This window comes from Ascaphus truei, chromosome 2 (assembly GCF_040206685.1).
Source record: "Ascaphus truei isolate aAscTru1 chromosome 2, aAscTru1.hap1, whole genome shotgun sequence".
Taxonomy (NCBI): Eukaryota; Metazoa; Chordata; class Amphibia; order Anura; family Ascaphidae; genus Ascaphus; species Ascaphus truei.
Window position 1 is genome coordinate 300681311 of NC_134484.1, and position 27610 is coordinate 300708920.

The window sequence follows — 27610 nt, forward strand, 5'->3', positions numbered from 1 at the left end:
TGCCACAATATGGCTTTGATAGATTTAGGTGGGTTCTCCTTGGATGGTGGGCGGGGAGTTGGACGGTACGATCGGACAGCAGGGCTCCCCCAGGGTTCTAGTAATATCCCAATCTGAGTGAAGCCGAAAAGCGGAAGTGGATCCGGCTCAGGGTCCTCTGCGAGGTGGTCAGGAGCAGGGTGGTAACAGTGGTGGTGCAGGTCACCGGTTCAACAAGTGGAATGAGACTCGTCTACGCCGTCCCCCCCTTCCCTTCCCTACCCCCCCCCCCTCCTTTCCCTCCCTAATTCTTTCTCCTTAAGTGTTGTTGGTCTGTTAATGTCTTGTCCTGTGGTTCCCCCCATTGTGCGTCCGTTATTTGTAGTTTGTCCTTGTAAGTTAAGGGTATACGTGGAATAAATATTAATATCCTGTAATCTACTGACTGTATGCACTAAAAACTAATAAAAACAAAGTTGAAAAAAAAAAAAAAAAAGGGTTAACCACCAGTGCCATGTTTATTGGGGATGAAGGTGGCATTTGGCCCAGGTGGGTAACAGGAAGGGTTAACCCCTTCATTACCTTAGAGGTATTAACCGCTAAGGTAATGAAGGGGTTAAATCCGCCTGCAACCCCCCCCCCACAAGGTCTAAACACCCATCATGGGCCAAATACCACCTTCACCCAGCCCTGCTAAACACAATAAACATGGCACTGGTAGTTAACCCCTTCATTGCCTTAGCGGTTAGCAGCAACGGTAATAAAGCTACCTGTAAATATATATTTATTACATCGCATTGATGCCGGGGGTCTCCGGTGCTGGTATTAATGTGTATCAGCTCCGGAGACCCAAGGCATCAATCCAATACAGGAAAAATGCATTTTCTAAAAAAAAATTATTAAAGTGTTCACATCCCTTCTCGCAATATCAAAAATGCGAGTTTAAGCCTTTTGCCAGCTCCTGCACGATGTGTTTGGTCAGAAGCAAGAAATCGCGAGAAAATGCTTTCCCCGCACGATTTAACCAACTCATTGAGGATTTCTGAGCAGCTTCCTAGCAAAATTTTGAGAGAAAACCTCAAAATCCTCGATGAGTTGGTTATCGAAGCTTTCTATGGCGCTGAGGATAATGGAACTTGAATCTTGTGCAAAGGATCTCTTCTTATGCTGAAAACCTCAGAAAATGGAAGACAAAGAGAGGCAAAAAACACTGCAATAGTGTATTACCCAGGGACATGTGGTGATGACTGTAAAAGAGCATTTAAATACATATAAAACAATTGCAATGACAATTAATAAATGGAAATAATAAAACAGTTGATCAATTGGATGAATGCTAATGATAAAATCTTCCCAGCGCTTGTGCTGAAGGAAGCTTGCTGCTCCGCCGTGGTAAAATTGAAATCCTACTCACCAGACATGAGTAGGAAATGCGCAATGGTTTAAGGGTCTTTACTCCAGGAATCACCGCTCGCCGTGGGGTGCAGACGTCTGCTGGTGCGGGGGGATCTCCTGCAATACTCGTGGTCTCGTTGCCAACAGAGTTTCCTTCGATCATCTCCTCCGCTGACGTCACCGCCTGGTGATTAGTGGGACCTAATATCTAATTATAAGATAATGTTAAAAATCCAACTAGATATAAATATATAAAAACATATTGCTTTATTGGACAACTTAACTTAACTTATTTAAATTTCTTTAATTGAAATTAATTGATTAAAGCATATTGTATGTCCCAATGTATATTATCTATTTAAGTATTTTAGTATAGATGGAAGCAATGTACATAAGGTGTGAATAATATATTGTATTAAGTTTAATATTGAATGTATCATTATCACTGTTTCTAACTATGTCTCTAGGCATTTATGTCATGTTGTAAATCGCTAAATACGCTAAAAAATGCTAAAAAAAACTCTATAACCAAACATAGGACATTTATTAGGGTGTTCCCAACAAGACTATCAAATCAATTATTTCAATTGATTAATTTGGGGTTTAAAAGTAAGGACAGTTCCATGCAGCAACCATCCCTGACGAAGAAACCCAATAATCGGAGTTTCGAAACGCGTTGGAAGGTTTTTCGGTCATTCAGGGATACCGTAGCAGTGCAATCCAGGCGGTGACGTCAGCGGAGGAGACGATCGAAGGAAACTCTGTTGGCAACAAGACCACGAGTATTGCAGGAGATCCCCCCGCACCAGCAGATGTCTGCACCCCACGGCGAGCGGTGATTCCTGGAGTAAAGACCCTTAAACCATTGCACATTTCCTACTCATGTCTGGTGAGTAGGATTTCAATTTTACCACGGCGGAGCAGCAAGCTTCCTTCAGCACAAGCGCTGGGAAGATTTTATCATTAGCATTCATCCAATTGATCAACTGTTTTATTATTTCCATTTATTAATTGTCATTGCAATTGTTTTATATGTAATAAATGCTCTTTTACAGTCATCACCACATGTCCCTGGGTAATACACTATTGCAGTGTTTTTTGCCTCTCTTTGTCTTCCATTTTCTGAGGTTTTCAGCATAAGAAGAGATCCTTTGCACAAGATTCAAGTTCCATTATCCTCAGCGCCATAGAAGGTTTCCACACACAGACTTCTCATCTGGTTGGAAGATACCGGATCAACCTTTAAGGCAGCTCCAGGACTACCTTCATCTTATCCTTTAAACAGGTTTTTTACTGTTTGTAAATTGTTTACACGAGCGCTATTTTTTGCACTTATTATTTTACCATTCTGTGGTTATCGAAGCTACTGGAATAGGCCCCCCAGAGTGTATACGTTATTCTCTATAGGGTTATATGTTCCACCGTAGACCAGAAGTACTTTTGCAGATCTGTCTACATTTTCAGAAAGATCAGGAATATTTTGTTAACTTTAAATCTCAAAAAGTAAAACTTTGCTTTTGATAAATACCACATAGAAACAGAATATCATTATACACTTTTCTGTTATTTTGACTGTTGTTTTTGAGGCTTTAGAAAGAGCGTAACTCTTTGACGTGAATAAATTGCATATGGTCCTGCAATGCAATTGCATGTATTTCAGTGGTGTATGAGTTCCAAAACTGTGTCAGAAAAGAAAGGTAAAATATGATACAATATTTAGATTTATGGAAAACTATCTGGATTGTAATTTTTAATATACTGTGCTGATAGTAAAGGAAAGGTAATTATTCTGTGTAAATAAAAAAAAATGATAAAATTGCTAATTATGTGAGCATGGATTAAATGTAGAGTGGCTGTGCATATATTTGTCCAAAACCTGTGGCTGATGCCTTGAGTAAATATTGATCTAGGGGTTCCTAATGCATTTTAGAGCATCTAATTTTGAAAGCAAAGTGTGTGCAGCAGAGAACATTTGGTATCACAATAATTAATCTGATTTATTTGTAAACAAACAGAGTAGAAGGCCATCGGTAAACATTTAAATAGCTTAGAGCAAACACAGATTACATGTCATAATGTATTATCAAGTACTCTAGCCCTACTATTTAATTAATTCAAAGATCTAGCTTGGTCTACAATTGCACATAATCATTCTTTTTCAGCACTATGTTGGTGCCAGTTGTTTGACACATTTTGCTCAATGATACTTTGTTTAATTCCAAAGGGTTTTTTGCTCTAAGACAGGGGTGCGCAAACTGGGGGAGTGAGATTTTCAGGGGGGGGGGGGCGTGGCACTTACAGAGCCCCGTGCTCTTCCCTACAACATTTAATTTAAATGCCGGGAGAGCGTGAGGCCTCTGTAAATCCCTCTCACCTGTTCTCATCCGGCATCTGGCGACTCGGGAACCCCTAGGGGTAAGCAAGGTGTCTCCAAAAAACAATTAATTAATGTAATGGTGGATCCCAGGCAGTAGAATGAGTTCCTGAGCCTGGGTGGGGGCTACGCACTTAGTAAGGTCCCAAACGGCACATTACTGTGGGCGGCATATCTGTTAATAACAGCAGGAGCTTCCAAAGTCGCTCTCCACAATGCTTTGCATCCACAGTGGCATGGCATTGTGGAGGCATGACTTTAGAAGCTATACAACCCATGATGTTTGTACCACTAAGGTGCAGATTAGGGCCTTATTAAGCATGTGTTCCCACAAAAAGCTCAGGACACTATACTGCCTGACAAACAGTTTTGTTAGCAATAGACCTATGAGCAGGCAATTAGGTTTTTCCATTAGGGGTTCGCAGAACAAATATTTTCTAGCAGGGGGTACACAATGTAAAAAAGGTTGGGAACCACTGCTCTAACAGGTTACAATTCTTAGATTTGACTTTAATATCAGGCTATTTTGTGTGAACTAAAAATATGTCATGGTACTTTATTTCCTATTGATAACAGCTTGATTGTGCTTTCTAAAAACCATGTGATGGAGTTCATGACGACATGTCTAGTTCTTTTAGTATTCTATTAAAAAAAAGTGCTTCTTTATGCATGTCAAAATTTAATGTGAGAGAAGCAAAGTTAAGATTTTTTTTTATTTTTTATTATGTTGTAAAGCTTCCCTGTGCTCGAGAAGATTTTAGCCCCATTCATTTGGAAAATACAGCATATTGAATAGGGGCTTAAGAGCAGGTGTGCGCAAAGTTTCTTGCATGTTCCCCGTCTCCTCTCCCCTCTGGCTCGCCCCCCTCTCACCTCCGCACGGCTCCGGCGTCATGTGACGTTGCCATGGCAATGTGACATCACGTGGCCCCGCGGCATCATTTGACGTCAGGTTGCCATGGAGACGCATTGCTGGAAGGCCAGGTTAGTAAAGTTGCAGAGGCCTCACGCGATCCCCGGCATTTATTTTAAATGCCTTCAGTGAAGCGCAGGGCCTCTGAAACAGCCGAGTGTGCGCACTCCCGTCCCCCCCCCCCAAAAAAAAATCTCGCTCCAAACTTTGTGCACCCCTGCTTTAGTGTGGAGTAATTCTTATGATTGCAGAAGACCTGTAAATGTAGTGCTGGAATAATGCAGATCTTTGAAAATATTGCAAGGATGTTGATCGAGGGATTTATCCGATTGCCAATATTTGGAGTCAGGTAGGAATTTATTTTTCCCCTTATGAGATTTTTTGGTTGCCTTCTTTTCTTCTGGGTCAATAAACTGTAAATACAAATATAGGATAAGTATCTGTTGTCTAAATTTAACATAAGTTGAACTCGATGGACATACAGTACGTCTTTTGAAGTGAAACTTCCTTAGTGGCACCTCATTCGAACTGGGGCAAAAAAGAATTGTGGAGACAGAAATTAAACGGATGTGACGTCAGTGCTGGCAGTTGAGGCCGGGCTGTGTTCTGGCTCAGCCCGACCCCAACACTGACATCACACCCGCTCCACAAATCAGATGCGGCGGCGATAGCCGCCGGCGCCGCTCCTAATGGCCCCCGCTCCCCCCACATGGCTGATGACATATGCGGCGGCGGCGGCGAAAGCCGCCGGCGCCGCTCCTAACGGCTGCCATTCCCCCCGCACATCCGCTGCCAAGCCGCGCATGCTCAGTAATCATGGGGACTGGAGGAAAGCCACGCATGCGCAGAAGCGGTTGGCAGCGGCGCCGTTCACCGCCCGCTGCCACGGCTGTTGACATGTGTCCCCGTCTGCTGCCCAGGACAGCAGAGACCGCCCGACCGGGACAGCCCCCCACCCACCCTTTCCTTACCCGAATGGGACCGCCCTCCCAGCCCACACATGGGCCCGCCTAACTTCCACTACCGCTGCCATGCCGCGCATGCGCAGAAGCGGCTGGTAGCGGCGCCATTCAGCCCTCCAGTGACGCGGGCGTTTGCGGGCTCCCCAGGAAGCGGTGGTACAAAAACCCGGGCGCAACCCGCGCGGACCCCCCCCCCGGACCCCCCACACACTGATGGACCCCCCCGGACCCCCCACACACTGACGGACCCCCCCCACACACTGACTGACCCCCCCACGACCCCCCCACACACTGACAGACCCCCCCAGACCTCCACACACACTGACTGACCCCCCCAGACCCCCACACACACTGACTGACCCCCCCAGACCCCCACACACACTGACTGACCCCCCCAGACCCCCACACATACTGACTGACCACCCCAGACCCCCACACACACTGACTGACACCCCAGAGACGCACACACACTGACTGAACCCCCCAGACCCCCACACACACTGACTGACCCCCCCAGACCCCACACACACTGACTGACCCCCCCAGACCCCCACACACACTGACTGAACCCCCCAGACCCCCACACACACTGACTGAACCCCCCAGACCCCCACACACACTGACTGAACCCCCCAGACCCCCACACACACTGACTGAACCCCCCAGACCCCCACACACACTGACAGACCCCCACACACACTGCCTGACCCCCCCAGACCACCACACACACTGCCTGACCCCCCCAGACCCCTACACACACTGCCTGACCCCCCCAGACCCCCACACACACTGACCCCCCAGAGCCCCACACACACTGACTGACCCCCCCAGACCCTCACACACTGACCCCCCCAGACCCCCACACACACTCACAGTCACACGCACACTCAGTCACACACACTCAGTCACACTCACACTCACAGTCACACGCACACTCAGTCACACTCAGTCACAGGCACACTCAGTCACACTCACAGTCAGACGCACACTCAGTCACACTCACACGCAGTCACACGCACACGCATAGTCACACGCACACACTCAGTCACACGCACACGCTCAGTCACACGCACACTCAGTCACGCGTGCACTCAGTCACACGCGCACACTCAGTCACACGCGCACACTCAGTCACACGCGCACACTCGGTCACACACGCACACTCGGTCACACGCGCACACTCAGTCACACGCACACTCAGTCACACGCACACTCAGTCACACGCACACTCTCAGTCACACGCACACTCTCAGTCACACGCACACTCTCAGTCACACGCACACTCTCAGTCACACGCACACTCTCAGTCACACGCACAATCTCAGTCACACGCACACTCTCAGTCACACGCACACTGTCACACGCGGAATTCACACTTAGTGCAAATAGCTAATACAGGGGATGTGTGCCGAGCACGCGCATTCTAAGTCAAATTTATTTGCGTTTTGTCATTGAGATTGTATTTTGATTTTTAATTAAAACATCACCAACACCAACACAAATACAATTTCTGTGACAAAAGTCAAAGAAGTTTCACTTACTATGCGCGTGCACAGCACACACAGCTTTTTTTTTTCAATCTCATCCGTATGGAAAACGCAACAGGAAAAAAAAACACAACACCTGCTCTGGTTTGACGTCATGTTAACTTCCCTGTATTAATGCAGTTTAGTGAGTCTAGACCAAAGTGCTCATGTGACGACCACTTCTGTTTATTCTAACTTGCTTCAGCCTGAGAAAAAGCATAGTCGTTTTGTATGTAGACTGCAAAAAAAAGTTATCAAATAAACAAACCGTATCATAAACCTCTCAGAAAAGAGTCTAAAGTCCAGCAATGTCCCAAAGTGGTATGAGATTAACAGTAATTTTGACATCTATTTTGGGCTTATTGTTTAAGAATAAAACAAAGTTTAACTCGTCCAGCAGAGAAAAAAAAAAAAACATAAAGAAGACAAAATGGAAGTCCTTCTTTACAGCATGGTGAAGAAATATTTAAGAAATAAAAATAAACATGCAAGGGGAAATGCACTTAAAAGCCTACAGCCTATTACAGTTGGTAAGTCTATTCTAAGTATAGTAGCAATAAAAGACCAGTCAGTCACACATAAACCATATTAAAGTGTCAATATTTGTCGAGTTATGGTTTAAACAGGCAGGTCAATAAAGCTGATTTTCTCTCGTCTTTTCATTTAGAAAAGGTATTGTGTTAAAAATATCTGAATTGATGACAGTATGTTTCTTAGCAAATGTGTCACATATGGAAAAAAAAAAAAGGATTAACAATCCTGTGTCAAATGGCACTTTCTAAAAAAAAAAAAAATATTAAAAATATATATAACATTTTTTAAATCACATTCTGTGCATTGGTGGTGGTTGACTGAGTCAGGGAATAATGCATCTGCAAACAGAATCGTGTCTCCATACTTACAGAATCAAATGCATGGGCATATCCATTCAGTACAAAGAGAAAGGCAACCAAAGTGATCATAAAAAGCTATTCAATTATCAAGGGTTTAAGTAAAAATAGGCTGTGGTGCCTTTAAAATGGCTAATGGCAATAATATATAAGCCTTCAATATAAATTTGTTTTATGCATGTTTATTGTGTAATTTATTTGTATTCTTTTAACTAATGAAACACTGTTTACAACATCCAGTAGTGTTGGACCGGGTCCTATATTTTTTTTAAAACCGGGTAACAGGTACCCGGAGGATTGGGCACCTTGTATCCGTCCGGGTACCCGGCTATCTGGTTTTTCACTTACCTTGGGGTGGTGGAAACTTACCTGGGGTGGAGGAAGCCCGCGGCGACATCTGAACAGGTAATCAGAGGTGCGGGGGCGGGGGGGCAGCATCAGCATCAGCGTCAGTGTGGAGCCCGCACGGGAGCTGCAGGACTCCATACTGCACTGTGAGCGGGGACCATGTGACCGGAGCAGGAGAAGAAGCTTTGCTATTGGACAGCCGGCTGTCCAAAAGAGATACTTTTCAACTACCCTGACATTACCCGGATAGCCGGCGCCGGGTCCACTTTCCAGCTGCCGGGTTCGGGTAATTTACGGGTAGCTGAAAAGCCGCCGGGTAACGGGTAGTACCCGGTACCCCACTACCATCCAGTTTAATTACCAAAATTGTTATACAGTGTACATACAATGTTTTCCTTAAATCAGTGTAGCCATGCCTGGTTTGGCTACCAGTCTGCCCTCCCTGTCATGTAAGCCCTGGTAACAGTGCAGGCAGTGACAGGACCAATCATGGGTTTTCCCCACCGAGGCAGCTCCCTTTAGTGACTGAGGAGGTGGGACAAGGTGTTCTACCCAATCATGGGTTTATTTATTTATTTATAAAATATTTTACCAGGAAGTAATACATTGAGAGTTACCTCTCGTTTTCAAGTATGTCCTGGGCACAGAGTAAAACAAATAATACATGGTTACAAGTACACTTACATAAATGAACAAGGTATACATTAAATACAAGACATTGCGTGCACAGTTAAAGAAAATATATATTATGAGCGTATGAAACAGTTACAGACCAGATTAAAGTGTGAGACAGCCTTAGATTTGAAAGAACTTAAGCTGGTGGTGGATGTGAGAGTCACTGGTAGGTTGTTCCAGTTTTGGGGTGCACGGGAGAAGGAGGAACGTCCGGATACTTTGTTGAGCCTTGGGACCATGAATAGTCTTTTGGAGTCTGATCTCAGGTGATAAGTGCTGCATGTGGTAGGGGTGAGGAGCTTGTTCAGGTAGCTGGGTAGCTTGCCCATAAAGTATTTGAGGGTGAGACAGGAAAGGTGAACTTTGCGCCTAGACTCTAGTGATGACCAATCTAGTTCTTTGAGCATTTCGCAGTGATGTGTGTTGTAGTTGCATTGGAGAACAAAACGACAAATTGAATTGTAGAGGGTGTCAAGTTTGCTAAGGTGGGTTTGAGGAGCCGAGCCATATACTATGTCTCCACAGTCAATAATTGGCATTAGCATCTGCTGTGCAATACGCTTTCTGACCAGGAGACATAGGGAGGATTTGTTCCTGTTAAGTACCCCTAGTTTGGCATAGGTCTTGGTTGTCAGGGTATCAATATGCATCCCGAATGTTAAGTGGGAGTCAAACCATAAGCCCAGGTATTTAAAACTAGTGACAGGTGTTAGGGTGGTTTTAGCGTTGGTTCTAATCAGGAGCTCAGTCTCTGGAAGCTTTACAAATTTAGTCTTGGTCCCAAATACCATTGTTACCGTCTTGTCAGTGTTTAAAAACAGTTTGTTTTGGGAAATCCAGTTTTCGAGTCTCAAAAAGTCAGACTGAAGTATGTGTTGAAGGTCAGAGAGGCTATGGCTGTGTGCATATAGGATTGTGTCATCTGCATACATGTGTATTGAGGCTTCCTTACAAGCTGTGGGAAGATCATTAATGAACACTGAGAAGAGTAGGGGCCCCAGAACAGAGCCTTGCGGGACACCACAAGTGATATCCAGGGGGTTGGAGTTAGAGCCTGAGATGGACACATGTTGGGATCTTCCTGATAGGTAGGACTGAAACCAGTTTAAAGCATGTTTCCCTATTCCAGAGCTCTGGAGTTTGTTAAGCAGGATAGCATGATCAACTGTGTCAAAAGCCTTTGCAAAATCTAGGAATACTGCACCAGTGAGTTGTCCCCGTTCCATTCCACACTGGATTTCATTGCAAACTTTTAGCAGGGTAGTTACGGTGGAGTGTTTGGGACAAAACCCAGACTGGAATTGGCTAGGGAAATTTGTCTTGGTGTAGAAATCGCTTAATTGGGAGTGGACACATTTTTCCATTACTTTGGATAGAATTGGGAGAAGTGAGATTGGCCTGTAGTTTGAGACAGTGTTTTTGTCCCCACTTTTGAAGATTGGGACAACTCTGGCAGTTTTCCAGGTCTTAGGGATATGGCCTGCAGACAGGATAGAGTTGACTATGGACGCAATTGGTTTGGCAATGGCTGGGGCACCAAGTCGTAGGAACCTAGATTGTAGTAAGTCGGGTCCACATTGGCTGCTTAGTTTTAGTTTGAGGAGCGCTTGTGTAATCTCCTCTTCAGATACTGGGCTAAATTGAAAATTGTGGGCAGTGTTGGGAGGGGGTGGGACTGTAGGGATACTCCCAGGATGAGATTCATGTTTGGGGTTTGTGCTGCGTTTCGCTAATAAGTTAGTGGCACACCCCACAAAGTAATCATTGAATGCATTTGCAATGTCAGTGGGGTTTGTCAGAGTAATATCCCCCTTAGTGATATTACTTGGTTGTTGATGGTTAGGAGGCTGGAATATATTGTTGATAACCTTCCAGAAGTTAGCTGGGTTTGATGTATTTTGGTGGAGATTGTCAGAGTAATATTGTGCTTTTGCATGCCTTGTTTGCCTTGTGCACATGTTCCGCATGCATCTGTAGTGATTGAGATCCTTGGTAGTGCCAGTTACTTTGTAGCTTTTCCACAAGGCATCCCTGAACTGGTAGAGTGCTATAAGGTCAGGTGTAACCCATGGAAGGTGGGCCCCCCGTACCCTTATTTTGCGTAGTGGAGCATGGGTATCGCAGAGTTTTAAGAACTCGGATTGGAAATAGTCGAGCGCAGAATCGGGGTCGGGAATTAAATCGATTCTGTGCCATGGGCAGTTGGTAAGGTCATCCAGAAACTGTTGTGGGTTAAAGTTTTTAAATGTTCTAGTGAGGAGAACTTTAGGGCTTGAATGGGGCGGTTTAATTTTCCTTAAACAGTACACTATTGCATGGTCACTGAAAATATCGGGAAGGATGCCAGAAGATTGGATTCTGCTGGGGTTTGAGGAGAGAATCCAGTCTAGCAAGGAATGGTTATGCGATTTCAGGTTTATCCGTGTGGGTTGGGAAATGAGTTGTGATAGGTTAAGTGACTTGAGTTGTATCTGGATTTTGTGGTTTTTAGGGTCAAGCCAATTGAAGTTTAAATCCCCTAGAACTAGCAGCTCACTCTTCTCATTCAAAGAGGAAATGGAGCCAAGAAATTGGGTGATATCAGTCAAGGATTGTAGAGGGGCTTTAGGGGGGCGGTAGATGCCAGCAAGCAAGATGGGCTTAGAAAAGGAGAGGCAGATTTTGCCAACTAGAGTTTCAAAAGAGGGTAGACTTGGTGGGCAATTTAACAGTGTAAATTGTAAGGTGTCTGCAATATAAAATAATACCCCTCCTCCTCTCTTTGACCTATCTCTCCTAAAAATGGAGTATCCCTGAATGGCGATATTTGCATCAGGGGTTTAGACCTTGTACCTTTCCTCCCACTGTACTTAAGGGGTTGCAAACCCAAATTTAAGCAGTTGTCTCTACTGTTAAGAGAGACAGGTAACACACAGGATTGTCTGCGCATTGGCATTCCCTGTTCCTCTTGCCCTTGGGAGAGAGTGAGTGATTACCATTCCCCTGTCCCTGCTAGAGGAGCAGGGAAGAGTAAGGACTGCTTTGGGTGCCATTGGCCTGCAGTGGAGGTCCCAAAATTGGAGACATGCATTGAACTGTATTGGGCAGAAGCCTGTGTGATACAATGTAAGCAGAGGAATAAACCGGTTCCAGTTATCTATACCTCCTGCCTGGTGTGTAATCTTTCGGGGGGAGAAGAATACGTTTCCATTGTAGGAGATTGCCTCCATACATCTGGAGCCTGCAGCAGATGGAGGCGCTGTGTCACCAGAGATAAATGTTGGGTATGTACCCAGAAGCCTGTCCAGAAGTCCCCAAATCCACCAGTGGACCACTCAGCATCCTGTGAGCCAACAGGTAGCATGCACCAAACACCTGGTAACAGGGGAATCTCCCAGAGGGTGGGGGAAACACTGTTACATCAGCAATATGGGTTAACATAAAAATATATATATTATATATACACATACACACACTGTATATTTTAAGTTTTATTACAGGTTTGAATCAGACGGTTTCTGAAGCATAACTGTGTTAATTTCAGCTCCGGGGAACCCCTGCTTCCAGAGATACTTACCACTTAGGTGCCGGTATCCCTGCAGGCAGAGAAACAGTGTTTCTAATCTAAAGCATCTTAAACGTTCCGTCTCACGCGGACCAATAGGAAGACGCACAGTGTATGTTTAGTGACCATACATCAAAAATATAATCCTACTATTATGATACACTAGCTCTATATCATACTGTAGGTCTGCCAATTTGGTATATACTTTCTGTCCTGATTTATTCCTTTTGGAACCAGTGCTGGTATTTGGTATCACAATACCTTATCAGTTTTTTAGATAATAGTACTGCGACATTTATTGTTACTACTATCTCCTTAGGATTTTATCCCTGGACAAGATAGCCTCTTCATTATTAGGCATTTCATAGACTAGTGTTGTCTTAGGTTTTTCTTCCTCATGGACTTCATGCGGAAGTTTCAATTGGTGTGTCTTTAGGGAGTGGTCTTGGATCAATTTGCCACATCCCTCTGTACAAATATTTTTATTTTCATTATACATAATAAATAGTAATTTTTAAAGTTCTTTACCATTTCAACTTTATCATTTTGAGTGCATTCATTGGGGAATCTTTTTGTTTGTTATGTTCACCTAGCCCCTTGTCCCTATTTGCACCTTATGGTTTTTCACACTGCTATCTACTATGTTCTACATTTAGAAGCTGATGCGGGAGCTTCCCCCCTCTTTTTCCCTCCCTCCGTTTTATATATTTACTCCATGTGGACGTAGTCCATTCTTGCTCCCAGCTCGCTATTGATTTATATTTACACGATATTTGTATCTATCTACTGATTATGGCTGGTTTCTTGTCACAACAACCAGATTTTGTCACATGGCAGAATGAGGCAGTTAATGTATTCTCATTGGATGGGGATATTACGGATCTTAGTGTAAGTAATATTAACACTTACTTTACAGGCCTTGATAAAATCTATAAACAAAGGGCCAAATTGTGGTGGGAGGTAGCCAGCCTAGAAAATTATTTATCTACAGACCTAATTCCAAGAGGTCTACGGGTTGGCCTTACTCCTTCCTCTCCCCACACAGATCCTGATTTCCTACTCCAATGGAATAAGATCCTACGCACTTGTTCGGCATCACTAATGAAATTGTTGGTAGAGTCTGATAATGCTAAACTTCAAATAGTGAACACTGAACTGGCAGTTCAACGTAGTGATGCCGACAAATGGAGAACTAACTCTGAATTTATCAATCTTGAGAATAAGCTCCAAGAAACTATAGATACATTTACGAAAGAGTTCAAAGAACGTAAACAACGGAAATATATACGTGACAGCAAAGACTTCAAGGAGGGCAAAGTGTATAGACAGAAACAGGAAACTAAAAAAGTTCGGTCTCATCATCCAGAATCCTCAACAGACTGGGACACCTCCAATGAGGAGAGTGACGGTGGTGATAGAAGGGAACAAGGGAGAGGGGAACCACCGAGAGTTGTTTTTTTAGATCAAGATCCCCGCTACCCATTACCACAAGAAAGGGCAAGACTAGAAGAGGAAATGTGGGGTGGATTGCGAGACAGAGACACTTGGGGCTACAGGGGGAGATCGAGGAGACGGGCGCGACGACGCAGACAATAGTGAACGTATCTGATAGTGGGCACATTGTTAATCTTTCTGATCAAGTTCTCAGTGATGGTCAGATGGCGGCCCTTAATAAAGGACTATCCTTCTCACCCACTGAGGACTTTAGAAAGTTTGACTGGATCAAAGACACCTACCTTTTCGGACGCAAACTCCTGTTACATAAGTTTTTCAAAATAAGAGAACAAAATCAGTTGAGGGCAGTTGGGCAAGAGGAATTTGATGCTCTGTACCTTGAAAATATTATGAACTTAACAGCTCTTTAGGAAGAGGGCCTAAGAACTCCAGGAGAAGGTCCCTTCTCCAATCTCAAACCCAAATCACGGTTTACACCAGCTTTTTAGACTTGTTCTAATGTAGCAACTTTCATTAGATTGGTTACTGCAGATCTGGAGCGTCTTAGACCTAGACCCATTGCCACCAATATGAGCTTTACTGAAAGGCAGGCTTTGATTGAACTGCAATCGAACTCCCTTATCACGATAAAGCCCTCCGATAAAGGGGGCAATATCGTGATAATGAATGCCACCGACTATATAAGGGAAAGCACCGACTATATAAGGGAAGGCAAATGCCATTTATCAGATATAAATTGCTACGCACTGCTTAAAACAGACCCCACAATTACGTACACGCGAGACTTGAAATTGATATTGGATCAAGGGGTGTATACAAAGGTTCTTTCGAAAAAAGAAAGTGAGGCACTTCTCAATAAAACACCTAAGATTGCAACCTTTTATTACCTCCCCAAGATTCATACGGGTCTCAACCCGTTCTTTACCATTTCAACTTTATCATTTTGAGTGCATTCATTGGGGAATCTTTTTGTTTGTTATGTTCACCTAGCCCCTTGTCCCTATTTGCACCTTATGGTTTTTCACACTGCTATCTACTATGTCCTACATTTAGAAGCTGATGCGGGAGCTACCCCCCTCTTTTTCCCTCCCTCCGTTTTATATATTCAAGAATATAGGTCAGGATTCATCAAGTCAATGGCAGTTCATGCTGGAATAGGATGCAATACCCTGCATTGCAGCTAAATGAATCACGGTCCTAGACTCTAGAGAGACTTGCGATATTGAACATTTACACCCTCCCCCTCCGCACACGCTTTTAGTTCACCAATCAAATTTATTTTCACATTAACATCACCGAGTTATGTTTTTTAAAGGGGATCTTTATTTAATTGTGCAACCCTGATGAAAGACCCATGAAGGTCCTTTATTCCATGTTCAGAGCAGGTCTGTTTACCCTTCATATCGACTGCGTGACAGTATGTTTTATGGCAATTACAGGCCTGACATCAATAGTGAGGAAGCTACTTGACAGTTTAGTATGGGATAATATTCAGGAATACCTAATGGACAACAAAATTGTTAGTAAAGGTCAGCATGGATTTATGAAGGATAGATCATGCCAAACTAACCTTGTTTCTTTGAGGAGGTAAGTAGGAATTTAGACCAGGGTAATGCAGCCGATGTGGTCTACTTAGATTTTGCAAAGGCTTTTGATACGGTTCCACATAAGAGGTAAGGAAAGACAACAGAGAGTTGTCATAAATTGAACTTTATTAGGTTGGGCTAAAGAAGTGAATGAGTACCTCGGGGATCAGTACTTTTTAACCTGTTTACTAATGACATGGAGGCTGGCATAGAGAGCAAAGTCTCCATCTTTGCTGATGACACTAAATTGTGTAAGGTAGTAGAATCAGAGCAGGAGGTAATTTCTCTCCAGAAGGACTTGGAGAGACTGGAAACTTGGGCAGGTAAATAGCATATGAGGTTTAATACAGATACATGTAAAGTTATGCATTTGGGAAACAAAAATAAACTGGCAATAAATTAGGAGAATCCTTGATGTAGAAGGATTTAGGTGTGCTTGTAAACAGCAGGCTTAGCAATAGTGCCCAATGTCATGCAGTAGCTGCAAAGGCAAACAAGATTTTATCTTGAATTAAAAACGGGCAATGGATGGAAGGAAAGTAAACAGAATGATGCCCCTTTATGAAAGCATTATTAGTAAGTCCACACCTTGAATATGGAGTACAATTTTGGGCACCATTCCTTAGAAAAGACATTATGGAACAAGAGAAAATGCAGAGAATAGCCACCAAATTAATAAAGGGGCTGGACAATCTAATTTATGAGGAGAGGCTAGCTAAATTAGATTTATTTAGAAAAGGGGATATGATAACTATATACAGTACAAATACATTCGAGGACAATACAAGGAAAGGAGATTTCACCAGCAACAAAGGAAAGGGCTCTTTCCAGTAAGGGCAGCTAAAATGTGGAATTCATTACCCATGGAGACTGTGATAGCAGATACAATAGAGATATATATAAGCCTATAGGGAACCATGTTAAAAATGGTTTTTGAGGCAAAAAGTGACACTGTGTGCTCATTTGCATGTCATTTCCCAGAATAACTTGCTGCAGTGGAAGTGCTGTATGCTGGGTGATGATGGGGAAAGGCGGGGTTGCAGACCTGCCTAAGACATGCAGATGAGCATACAGTTGTATTTGCATATATATATATATATATATATAACGCGGTCCTTGGGGTCCACAACCTTAAATCCTTACACCTTAAGTCTATTTCCAGATGTCTATGACATCACACAGCTTCTGTGGTGTAGTGGTAGAACTCTTAACCAACATATGAAAGGGTCCTGGGTTCAATTCCTGTATGATATGATATGGTATAATATAATTAAAAATTTTAATAAATTATTATTTTAATTATATTGTATAATTTATAAATAATATATAATTATTATTATTCTTTATTAAGTAATAATTATGTATTAATAATTATGTATTAAGTATTAATAATAATTCTATATTAATAATTATTTATGAATAATTATTAATTAATAATACTATTATTATTAATTATATTATGATTAATAAGTATGATTATTAATTATCATTAACAATTAATAATTGTTACTAATTAATAAGTATTACTAATACCTAATTATTAATATCCAATTAGTAATAATAATTATTAATACTTAATTAATAAAACTTATTAACACTTAATAATTATTAATACTTAAGTATTAATAATTGTTATTAATAATTAAGTATTAATAATTATTATTACTAATTGGGTGTTAATAATTATTAAGTATTAATTATTAATACTTAATTATTAATAACAATTAATACTTACTAAGTATTAATAATTATTCAGTATTAATATGTTTTATTAATAAGTATTAATAATTATTATTAAATATTTAGTAATAATTATTAATTAGTTAATTAACTGTTAATAATAATAATTAATAATCATACTTATTAATAATACATAATTAATCCTAAAGAATGATTAATAATGAATTATTAATAAAGAATAATAAATAATTATATATTTATAAATTATGCAATAAAATTAAAATAATTTATTAAAAAATTTAATTATACCATTTCATACAGGAATTGAACCCAGGACCCTTTCATATGTTGGTTAAGAATTCTACCACTACACCACAGAAGCTGTGTGATGTCATAGACATCTAGAAATAGACTTAAGATTTACCATTGACATGTACCCTGTGGCACTGTGTTGTAGAGGATAGATATATTTATAGGTTATGTCTTGTCACACCAGGCCTATGGTGTAGAGGTAAGAGGCAAGGCATTGGTATCAGAAGGTCCCGAGTTCAATCCCTGCATATGTTTTGTACAAAATGTATTAATGTTTAATTGTGTCTGTTAGTCAATAATGCATTAAATTGAATGTTTGAAAAAAAAAAAAAACAATGGCACGCGACGGGCAGAGAGATGAGCACGTGGACAGGACAGCTGGAAGAGGAGAGTGTAAGGCGGCAAAATGGAGGATTTGAGATGCAGGTAAGGCGGCAAAATGGAGGCTTTCAATTCGGGAGCCATGCTCAGACCGCGTTATAACCGATTTCACGTTATAACGGGTCGCGCTATAACGGGGTTTACCTGTATATATGTATATGTGTGTATATATATATATATAAAAATGTTAAAAATGGTTATTGAGGCAAAAAGTGACACTGTGTGCTCATTTGCATGTCATTTCCCAGAATCCCTTGCTGCAGTGGAAGTGCTGTATGCTGGGTGATAATGGGGAAAGGCGGGGTTGCAGACCTGCCTAAGACATGCAGATGAGCATACAGCTATATTTGTATATATATATATATATATATATATATATATATATATATATATATATATATATATATATATATATATATATATATTATTATATTATATATATATATATATATATTATCACCCAGCATACAGCACTTCCACTGCAGCAAGGGATTCTGGGAAATGACATGCAAATGAGCACACAGTGTCACTTTTTGCCTCAATAACCATTTTTAACATGGTTCCCTATAGGCTTAAGCTTGCTGCATGGTCACAGCTTTGAGCACAGCCAGGGTTAAGGTGCATACCCAGAAAACCACCCACAGACAGCTGTTTCGACCTTGATGTATATATATATATATAAAAAAAGTTGGGCATCTTTTTAGAAAAGGAAAGGTATACAGGGTTATACCAAATAAGTAAACATGGAAAAAATGTTGATCAAGGGAGTAAATCGAATTGCCAATATTTGGAGTCAGGAAGGAATTTATCTTGTGAGAATCAGGTATCATTGGATGATATTTCACTGGGGTTTTTGTTTGCCTTACTCTGGATCAATATACTGTAAGTACGGATATAGGATAAAGTATCTGTCGTCTAAATTTAGCATAGGTTAAACTTGGTGGACATGTGACTTTTTCATGCTCATTCACTATGTATGTATGCAACATACAGGCATACCCCGCATTAACGTACACAATGGGACCGGAGCATGTATGTAAAGTGAAAATGTACTTAAAGTGAAGCACTTCCTTTTTCCCACTTTTGATGCATGTACTGTATATGCAATCGTCATATACGTGCATAACTGATGTAAATAACACATGTGTAACAGGCTCTATAGCCTCCCCGCTTGTGCACAGCTTCGGTACAGGTAGGGAGCCAGTATTGCTGTTCAGGACGTGCTGACAGGCGCATGCGTGAGCTGCTGTTTGCCTATTGAGCGAAATGTACTTACTCGCGAGTGTACTTAAAGTGAGTGTCCTTAAAGCGGGGTATGCCTGTACATAATTTGCATATTTTTGTTACTTAGATGATGAGGTTATAGTAATGGATTTCCCTGCTTACTAAAATATGAAAACCTGTGAACACTGGCAGTGTTGCAAAAAATACAAATATGTTTTATTTAAAAAATTCGTGTATTTGGAATTCCAACATTTCAGTGTAAAAGACCTCCATCAGCACATTTAAAAAACAAAACAAGCTCATTAAATGTCTCACATTGGTTTACTTGCGTAATTTTTTTAAGGCGTGGACAAATTTTTTTTTTAAATGGGTACACAAATGAGCACAAAGTATGTCACTTTAAACTTTGACCCTTCATAATATAAAAATATTGAATTCCCTTACCTGTACAGTGAGTCCTGCATTGATATGTTCTTTATGCAATCGTTCCCATGATCTACACCTGCGATACTAAACAAAACAGAAGCATAATAAATGTAGGAATTCTAAGGAATAGATGGTTTAGTGGAGTTTTCCTTATAAATATGAATATAATGCAAGTAAGCAATAGTGCTGTCCAAGAATAATACATGAACAGATATTTCAGAGTATTTTCAGCTTGGACGGTGGAAGTTTACAACTGGCAACAGATTCTGCCAGTTATAACTGATAATGACCGGTAATCAAAAAGTAATAAAATTATTTATCATATGCATGAATATTTTCGTTCTGCATGTAAAACCCTTCATAGTACAATGTATAACTAACTCCCAGTCAGTCTATATCTATAGTAAGTAGAACAGAGTTGTAAGGCATTGGATAGTTAAAGCTGCAGTTCAAGCAATATCTTGCATGTGTGTTTTTTTTTAAAGAAATCAGTTCTATAGTAAGAAAAAATACTTTTAGCATTTTCTGTTTAAAAACAACAACTTTGAAAGACCAATTTTCTTGTATTCTATTTTAACAAGCATGTTTGTTCCTATAGCAACCATTTACATTCCCCAGATCTAAAGATGTCGCCAAACTTCACCGATCAATAGACGGAGAACGAATTGACCGGCAGCTATGCAGTTCTTTAGGTAAGTAGAGATTGCCACATGAAACTATGGAAGTTAAAAAAAATGAAAAAATTTAAAAAAAACGGGAGCTTGAACTGCAGCATGAATATGGCCCTCGTGTTACTACATGGCTCAACAGAATCAAAACGTACTCATCATTGTCAAATCTTTCAATTATTTACAGAAATGGTTTTTCTCCAAGTTGTTGTCAAATTGGAATTATCAATGTCTATTTTTTTTCCTTTTATCTTTAAACAATGACTTGAAATTAAAGAAGGGGGTGAAAGAATGGCACACCGTTGTTTAAAGAAACAAAATGTCAAGGTTTTCCTCATTGGTGCTCACCCTCTGCTGATCCCGACGTCTCAAAGCTGGATCCAAATGGACAAGGTAAATAAAAGAAATGGAAGTAGCGCCAACCAAAAAACCACCTAGCAATTTGCACTAAACCAATAATATCGAATGTAATAAAATCGGTATACAAAAACCTTTCAAAAGGAAATAAATAAATAATGTACTTAAAGTCCCGCAAAAGAATAAAGTCCTCCAGTGCGTGGATTGAAGTCATCATCCCTGATTATATGAACAAAAAACAATATTCATTCTCTCTCTCTCATAAAAAAACGTTTTTTGTTTCGGTTTTGGTCCTTTCTACTTTGTTCATATATCGGGGATGGATGACTTGAATCCACGCGCTAGAGGACTTTCTTCATCTTTGCAAATGGACAAGGTGTATGGTCTGAAGAAAGTTACGGTTTCAGTTATGGTCCTGAAACGTTACTTTGTATATGCCTGCTCTGCTGATTTAATGCAGAACAAGTTTATTTAAACTTGCCTAAAGGCTCCTTCCTCTATTACATGAATTTCTTCAAAGACTTGAAATGGAAACTCACGTAAAACTCAGTAACCAACATATTTTAGGTAGACACCATTCTTTAAATGTAGTAGGCATCGTTAAACTGGTTTCCTATACAGCTTACTTAAAATCCACACAACCCCCTCAAAGACTTGGATAAGGCACAAACCAAGCATAGGACCATGTTCAAAAGGGAACTCTGTTTAAAAGCCGTTTACTATATTCAGTGATACACATATTGAAGAGACACAAAAAATGCTAACATACCAAAGCAAAATCAATATATAATTATCTTCTCTATGTTACGAACCTCCTGAAAAGATGAAATCATCCATAGCGTGAAACTTCTGTTTATTAGTATCGTAAGCGAAACAATGTTTTTATTATTACATTGAAAATATATCCCATCAGAAACATAAGGATAAATTCTATATAGTCCGAAGTAGCGGTTCGAGCACAAAATCCCTATTGAATTTTATGGATTTTTTTCAGACAAAAACAGCCCGAGCGGCTGCTTTGAACCAAAGATGGTCAAAATCGATGTTGCACATCATAGAAATGTTAATCTCATGAATTGGTTTACCATTATTATGTTCTTGGTGGCTATTCTTAAATTGACATTCCTACTAGGAACAAAGAGAAGTAATAGAAATGTCATGTTTAAAAACAAAAAATGATTTTGGAGTTGAAATTGGAGGTGAAGATTAGAGGAAGAGTTGGACTTTGCACAACAACAACTTGGCAACTGTGAGAACTTGACTTTCTTAATGCTGTGACTATTTGAAATCTTCCTATCCTCCAATACCTGGACTGTCTCTACTCCTGCATCTCACTATGCCCTCCCTATTGCCTTTTCTGCTTACTGTTTCCTCACCCCTTTTGTGAACGTCTTTGTTCTCTCCAACTTCCCCACTCCCAACTGCACCATTATTTATACACCTCCCTCCCAACAACTGCATTACCCCTCAATAAAAAGCAAACACACAAATCCTCTATTCACACCCTCTATCTACTTCCTGCTGCTGGGGATCTTCCTTAAGACTGAACCCAGACATACACACCTGATCTCACCCACGCCTCCCTGCCACCTCTTCCCCTGCAAATGGTGTTAACCTTCTAATTTAATACTGACTAACCTTAAATCTCACCCTATAAATTAAGCATCCCAATAGCCTACACGCATGGCTATTGGCCCACAGTCACTCCTACCACCAATTGTGGCCAAGCACTGCCATCTCCAGCACTTATTCCCTCACCTGCTTCTCTGGAAGGCTCCCATCATACCCCTTAGATTGTAAGCTCTTCGGGCAGGGATTTCCTTTACTATTGTCTGATTTTGCTGCGCTTAATGTATTATATTCCCTGTACTGTATTCTTTGTGAAGCACTGAGTATACTTTTGGCACTATATAAAGACATACAATAAATACAATTAGATCCTTTAAAGAACAAAACAAATTCCGTTAACTAAATATTTTAAAATAATTTTTGTAAACTTTTAAAGTTTAAGTTAAACAATCGTTATATTATTGGTAGCTAAACAAACAATTTTTATTCTTTGTCAAGTAATTAAGATGCTATCATTATTGAATCTGATGAGCATAAAGTCAGGGGATCTAAAGAAATGGAAAACAGTCATGTTTTACAAAAAAAAAAACACACACCTTAAATGTAAGGGTTAATAAATCCTTCTAAAAGAAGCCAATTACACTGGTTACTTTTTTTCGTTTTATTACAGGATTGGGCTTAGGCCCTGCCCCCGCAACGCGCTCCTTGATGCCTCGAAGAACGTTCCTCGCGCTCAGGTGATTACGCGACGGCGCCGCATTATCAGGAACACGCGTGGGGTTAATTCTATACACAATTACTCCACACCTGCGGTACACTCCGCCCCTGCTTACCAGTGGACAGAATACCTCTGAACGCTCATTGCTCACAGCCTTGTGCAGCCCTGCCACTGGCTGCCTGTCCTTCATATGCTCAGCCATCCCTGCTGCAAGTTGGCTAAGCATAACCATTGCTATTTGTGACGTAGTGCTTGCCTCAAGCACCCCGCTGCTGTTCCTTGCCTTCTCATAGTATCCTGACCTTGGATTGTACCCGGACCGCTGCCTTCTCTGACCCTTAACCTTGGTGTCTATTTGGACTTCGACCGTCTCTACTCCTGGACCCCGGCTACGCACGACGAACATCTGACTTCTCCAATCCTGACCACGGCGAGTATGGCGACCAACCTGACATCTCCTACCCTGACCCGAGTACACGACTACCACTCTGCCCTCCGGACGCGGTTACGTAGGGCAGTGTATACTAACATCCCCACCTCAGCCTCGCGGTCCCGTTCTGTTTGTGGTGGGCACCCGTTACACCTTGTCACAGGAGACCAAGACTTATACACAAATTAATACCGGGATTCTGCCCTGAGCACACAAGTTGGGTAAAATAAATTGTAATTTATTTATTTTCAGACAGACACACATCTTCATACATTCAATAAAACACTTACTGGGATGGAGAAACTAAATTAATTGTCCTTGGAACTAAACAAAGTCTCTGGGCACCCCTGCAAGTGGGTGCGCATAATGATCCATGTAGCAGTTCCTGGCTAGGGGCGCCACTTGCCAGCCCTCTATTTCCGCCAACAGGTAAAAGTTCGTTCTGTCCTTACCGGGTTCGTTCGATTACCTTTAGCTCTAACGAATTTCAGAAGAGGGGGATGATCCTTAGTTACGATATTATTAACCCCTCACACTCCGGAACCACAGACGCTGGAACTTGGTTAAAATCAGGTGAATCTGATTGATCCTGGTCAGCAGGCATGCTTATAGGGTTCAGGGTCCTATACTTAACATCTGCACCCAATCCCGCCCGTGGGAATATTTTCCCCACCTATCCCCGTCTTGCCAGTACTTCGAAGACAGGGCAGGAGCTGCCTCCTGTTTTGCACGGAGCATGTGTCAACTTCACACCTCAGCTCCTTAGCATACCAGGGTCAGCCCCTTACCTCGCGACACTGAGTCTGGGGTTTGAACACCAAGTGTGAAGTACGCATACTTTACACCGATATCTGGCACTCACAATAACCCGGCCATCTTAACACCTAGGATTGCTGAGGCTTTTCAACTCCGGAATTCTCATAGACATTGAGGAACCTTCACTACAGGGGCTCTTTGAAGTACGGAATTCAAAAAACCCTCAGTTCATTCACCCTTAGCATATTTGCATGCCAAAGGATTTTTCCCGGCTTGCAGAAAAAAAGTTTCCCTGCCTTCACATTTAAAACCAACAGTAAAAAACAGTTTATTAAAACAATATGTTCTGCTTGTGCCACTACAATAAATTTCATGTGTGTGTATGGTTTCTTTAAACCTTACTGCACTACAAAAATTAGAGTGCTAGCTTATTCCGTTCGCGAGTTAGCTTATTTAATTGAACGGGCCATGATGTGGTTTTGCGGATTAACCAGATTCCCACGTCAATTGACTTTCCCTCTTTCAAGTTATGAAGCTAACAAGGTAGCGGATAGATTTTGACAGAAACCACTTCAGCTAGACCGCAAACCACTTACTCAATTAACCTTGCGGTTGCGAGGTCGAAAGCTTAGAAACGGATACCTATACTTTCAACGTGGCCACCCATACATAGCCACACATCTTCAATCAGCGCTTGGTTTAGTGCTCACAGCTCCCTCTTGTGTCTCAAAACCAATTGGCACAGTTTGTATACATTCCTATTACTGCAGCTATGGAATGTACTGCAAAATGGGGACAAGAAGGTGGGTGTAGGGGAAAACATATCAGTGTGGTGCACATACAGTTAACCCCTTCAGTCCCAATGCGATTTAGGGTTAATCAGCCTGGTATAATGCCTTTATTACCTGATTAACCCATCTATCGCCACACACCTGCCTAGCCTCAATGGATGAAAGTGCCACAGACTGGGGGTACATGACCGCAAAATCTACCACCGTGAGGATGTTGCGCTTTCCCGTCCAGCTAGGGACCAGAAGAGGTCCCACTATGGTCAACTGCTACCCTCTGGAAAAGTTCACCAATCACCGGGAGTGGCATCAGGGAAACCTTCACATGGTCGCCTGTCACGATAGCCCAGTACTTATTAACACTTTTATATTTTTGGGATTCTCGATTGAACACAACAAGGAGGGCAAAATAAATTGCCATTTATTTCCTTGATAGACAAACACACGACAGCCTCAAAATACACTTAATACAACACTTTCTGGGATGGGGAAACAAAATTTATTCTCCTTTGGATGAAAGCGTAAGAAATGCAGTCTCTGATTTAAAGTCCGTTTGGTTAGATCGCAAGTTGCCGATCTAATATCTCCGCCAAATGAAGGAGTTTCGTAGTAGTTCGTTAGAATTCGTTCGGGAGTCACCATGGCTAATGAATTACTGAGTTTGGGTAAATCCTTAGTTGCGATGTTATTAACCCCTTACGTCCTGGAACCACTACTGCTGTACTCAAGCAGAATCCTCTGCAAAGCTTGGATATGTCATGAATCACACAGAGGATAGCTCGGCGGGCAGGTTTATAGGGTTCACAGACCGATCTCTAACATGCATGGCCAATCCCCTCCGTGGGAAAATTTAACCCACCAATTCCCGATGTTTGCAGACCGGGCAAAAAGAGCTTTCTGGTTGGTAAAACGCATGTATCAACCTGACACCTATGCGGTTTAACATACCAGGGGTCCACCCTCAGCTTAACGACCCTCAGTATAGGGTTTGGTCCCAAGGTGTCAATGGCTCATGCCGAGTGCCGGGATGTGGCACTCAGCAACTTCCTGGCCACTTTCACACTTAGAATCTCTGAGGCTTTTCAACCCTGCACTTCACTAGACTCAGTCTTCCACTTAGCGGGGGCTCTTTGAAGTGTAGGGAGGAAAATACCCTCAGCTCATTCACCCTTAGCATATTACCATACTAAAGGATTTTTCCCTGGCTTGCAGAAAAAGTTTCGCCCTGACTGTACATTTAAAACTCACAGTATATGACAGTTTATTAAAACAATATGTTCTGCTTATGCCACTTTAATAAATTTGATATGTGGGTGCATGGTTTGTTTACTTGGACTTGCACTCCATAAATTAGAGTGCTAGCTGTCTCCGTTCGCAAGTTAGTCCGCTTAATTGAAAGGCTCTCTTGTGGGAGTCTAAGTTCACCTAGTTCTCACTTCAATTGACTGACTTCCCACGGCAATAGACTTTCCCCCTTTCAAGTTACGCGAGCTAACAAGGCACTGATACATGCTGTCGAAAAAACACTTCAAATCTAACCGCAAAGTCCTCATTCAATTGACCTTGCGGTTATGAGGTCGAGTGCTTGAAAATGGATACCTATTCTTCAAAGCATACCTCCCGTATACAGCCACGCTTCTTCAATGAGCGCTGGGTTCAGCGCTCACAACGCTATCTTGTGCCTGTAAATCTAATAGCACAGTTTATATGCAATTCTATTACTGCAGGCAGGGAACAGGCTGTAAAATGGGGATAAGAAGGCTGGGACAGGGGCAAATACATCAGGGTAATGCAGATACTTTTAACCCCTTCACTCCCAATGCGAGTTGGGGTTAATCAGCTGGGCATAATACCTTTATTAATGGCCTGATTAACCCCAAATCGCCCCACTTGCCTACTCACTGGCAGGCATCACAGGAGTGGCAAAAATCTGTCACTGCTGTAGATGCCCCCGGCCAGTAAATATGCTGCAACAGCCAGGTTCTGGTGCAGGTGATCTCCTGATGTCCTCTTAGTGGGATGGAATGGGCTACCTGCAACAACTGCTGCCTATACTCCCTGGGTACTACTAGCTGTCTCCTAACGGTCCATACTCTGTCTGGAGCATCATGGGCATGCTCTCTGTACAGGAGCCGATGGTGCCAGAGATACCGATCTGACCCACTGTCAGAGACAGACTCGAACGCCCGAAGTCTCATACCCTCTGAGCTGGGATCGGACCGCACTGCTTCTCTGTACCTGGCACTTAGCTGTGGCCACACATCCTTAGGTCATTAAGTAAGGGGGTGGGGAAACAGGTACGTTGGCAGGGATGTTAGGACACAGTGTCGACTCGGTCTGGCTTACTTGCCTGGTCTCCGGAGACCTCAGGATTCAGTGACTCCAAAATGCAGGCGGGATGGTGATTTCTTCAGTGGGCAAGGGTACCAAAGGCTCCCCTGCCTGGGCAAGTACCGACTTTGGCTCCAGGTGACTGCAGCCACAGGAGCATCTTCACTTGCAAAAGAGCATTTGAGGTGTCCTAGGACGTTACCGAGTAGCACCTCGGTATCCAACCCTGGCAAGACATCCACATACTTCACTCCCTGACCAGCACCCCAGTCGAGGAACACCCGTGCGACTTGGATTGACCTAGGTGCCCTATCTGGCATGGT

The 27610-nt window shown here is 42.0% G+C and overlaps 1 protein-coding gene across 1 annotated transcript in view; it reads right to left on the bottom strand.

Moving 5' to 3' along the window:
* The window catches only part of STX17 (syntaxin 17), a 142876-nt gene that overhangs the window by 100886 nt on the left and 14380 nt on the right, over positions 1–27610 (bottom strand). Inside the window, 1 exon segment of the mRNA XM_075586409.1 lies at positions 19689–19754. Within this exon segment, the coding sequence (XP_075442524.1) occupies positions 19689–19754 (66 nt within the window).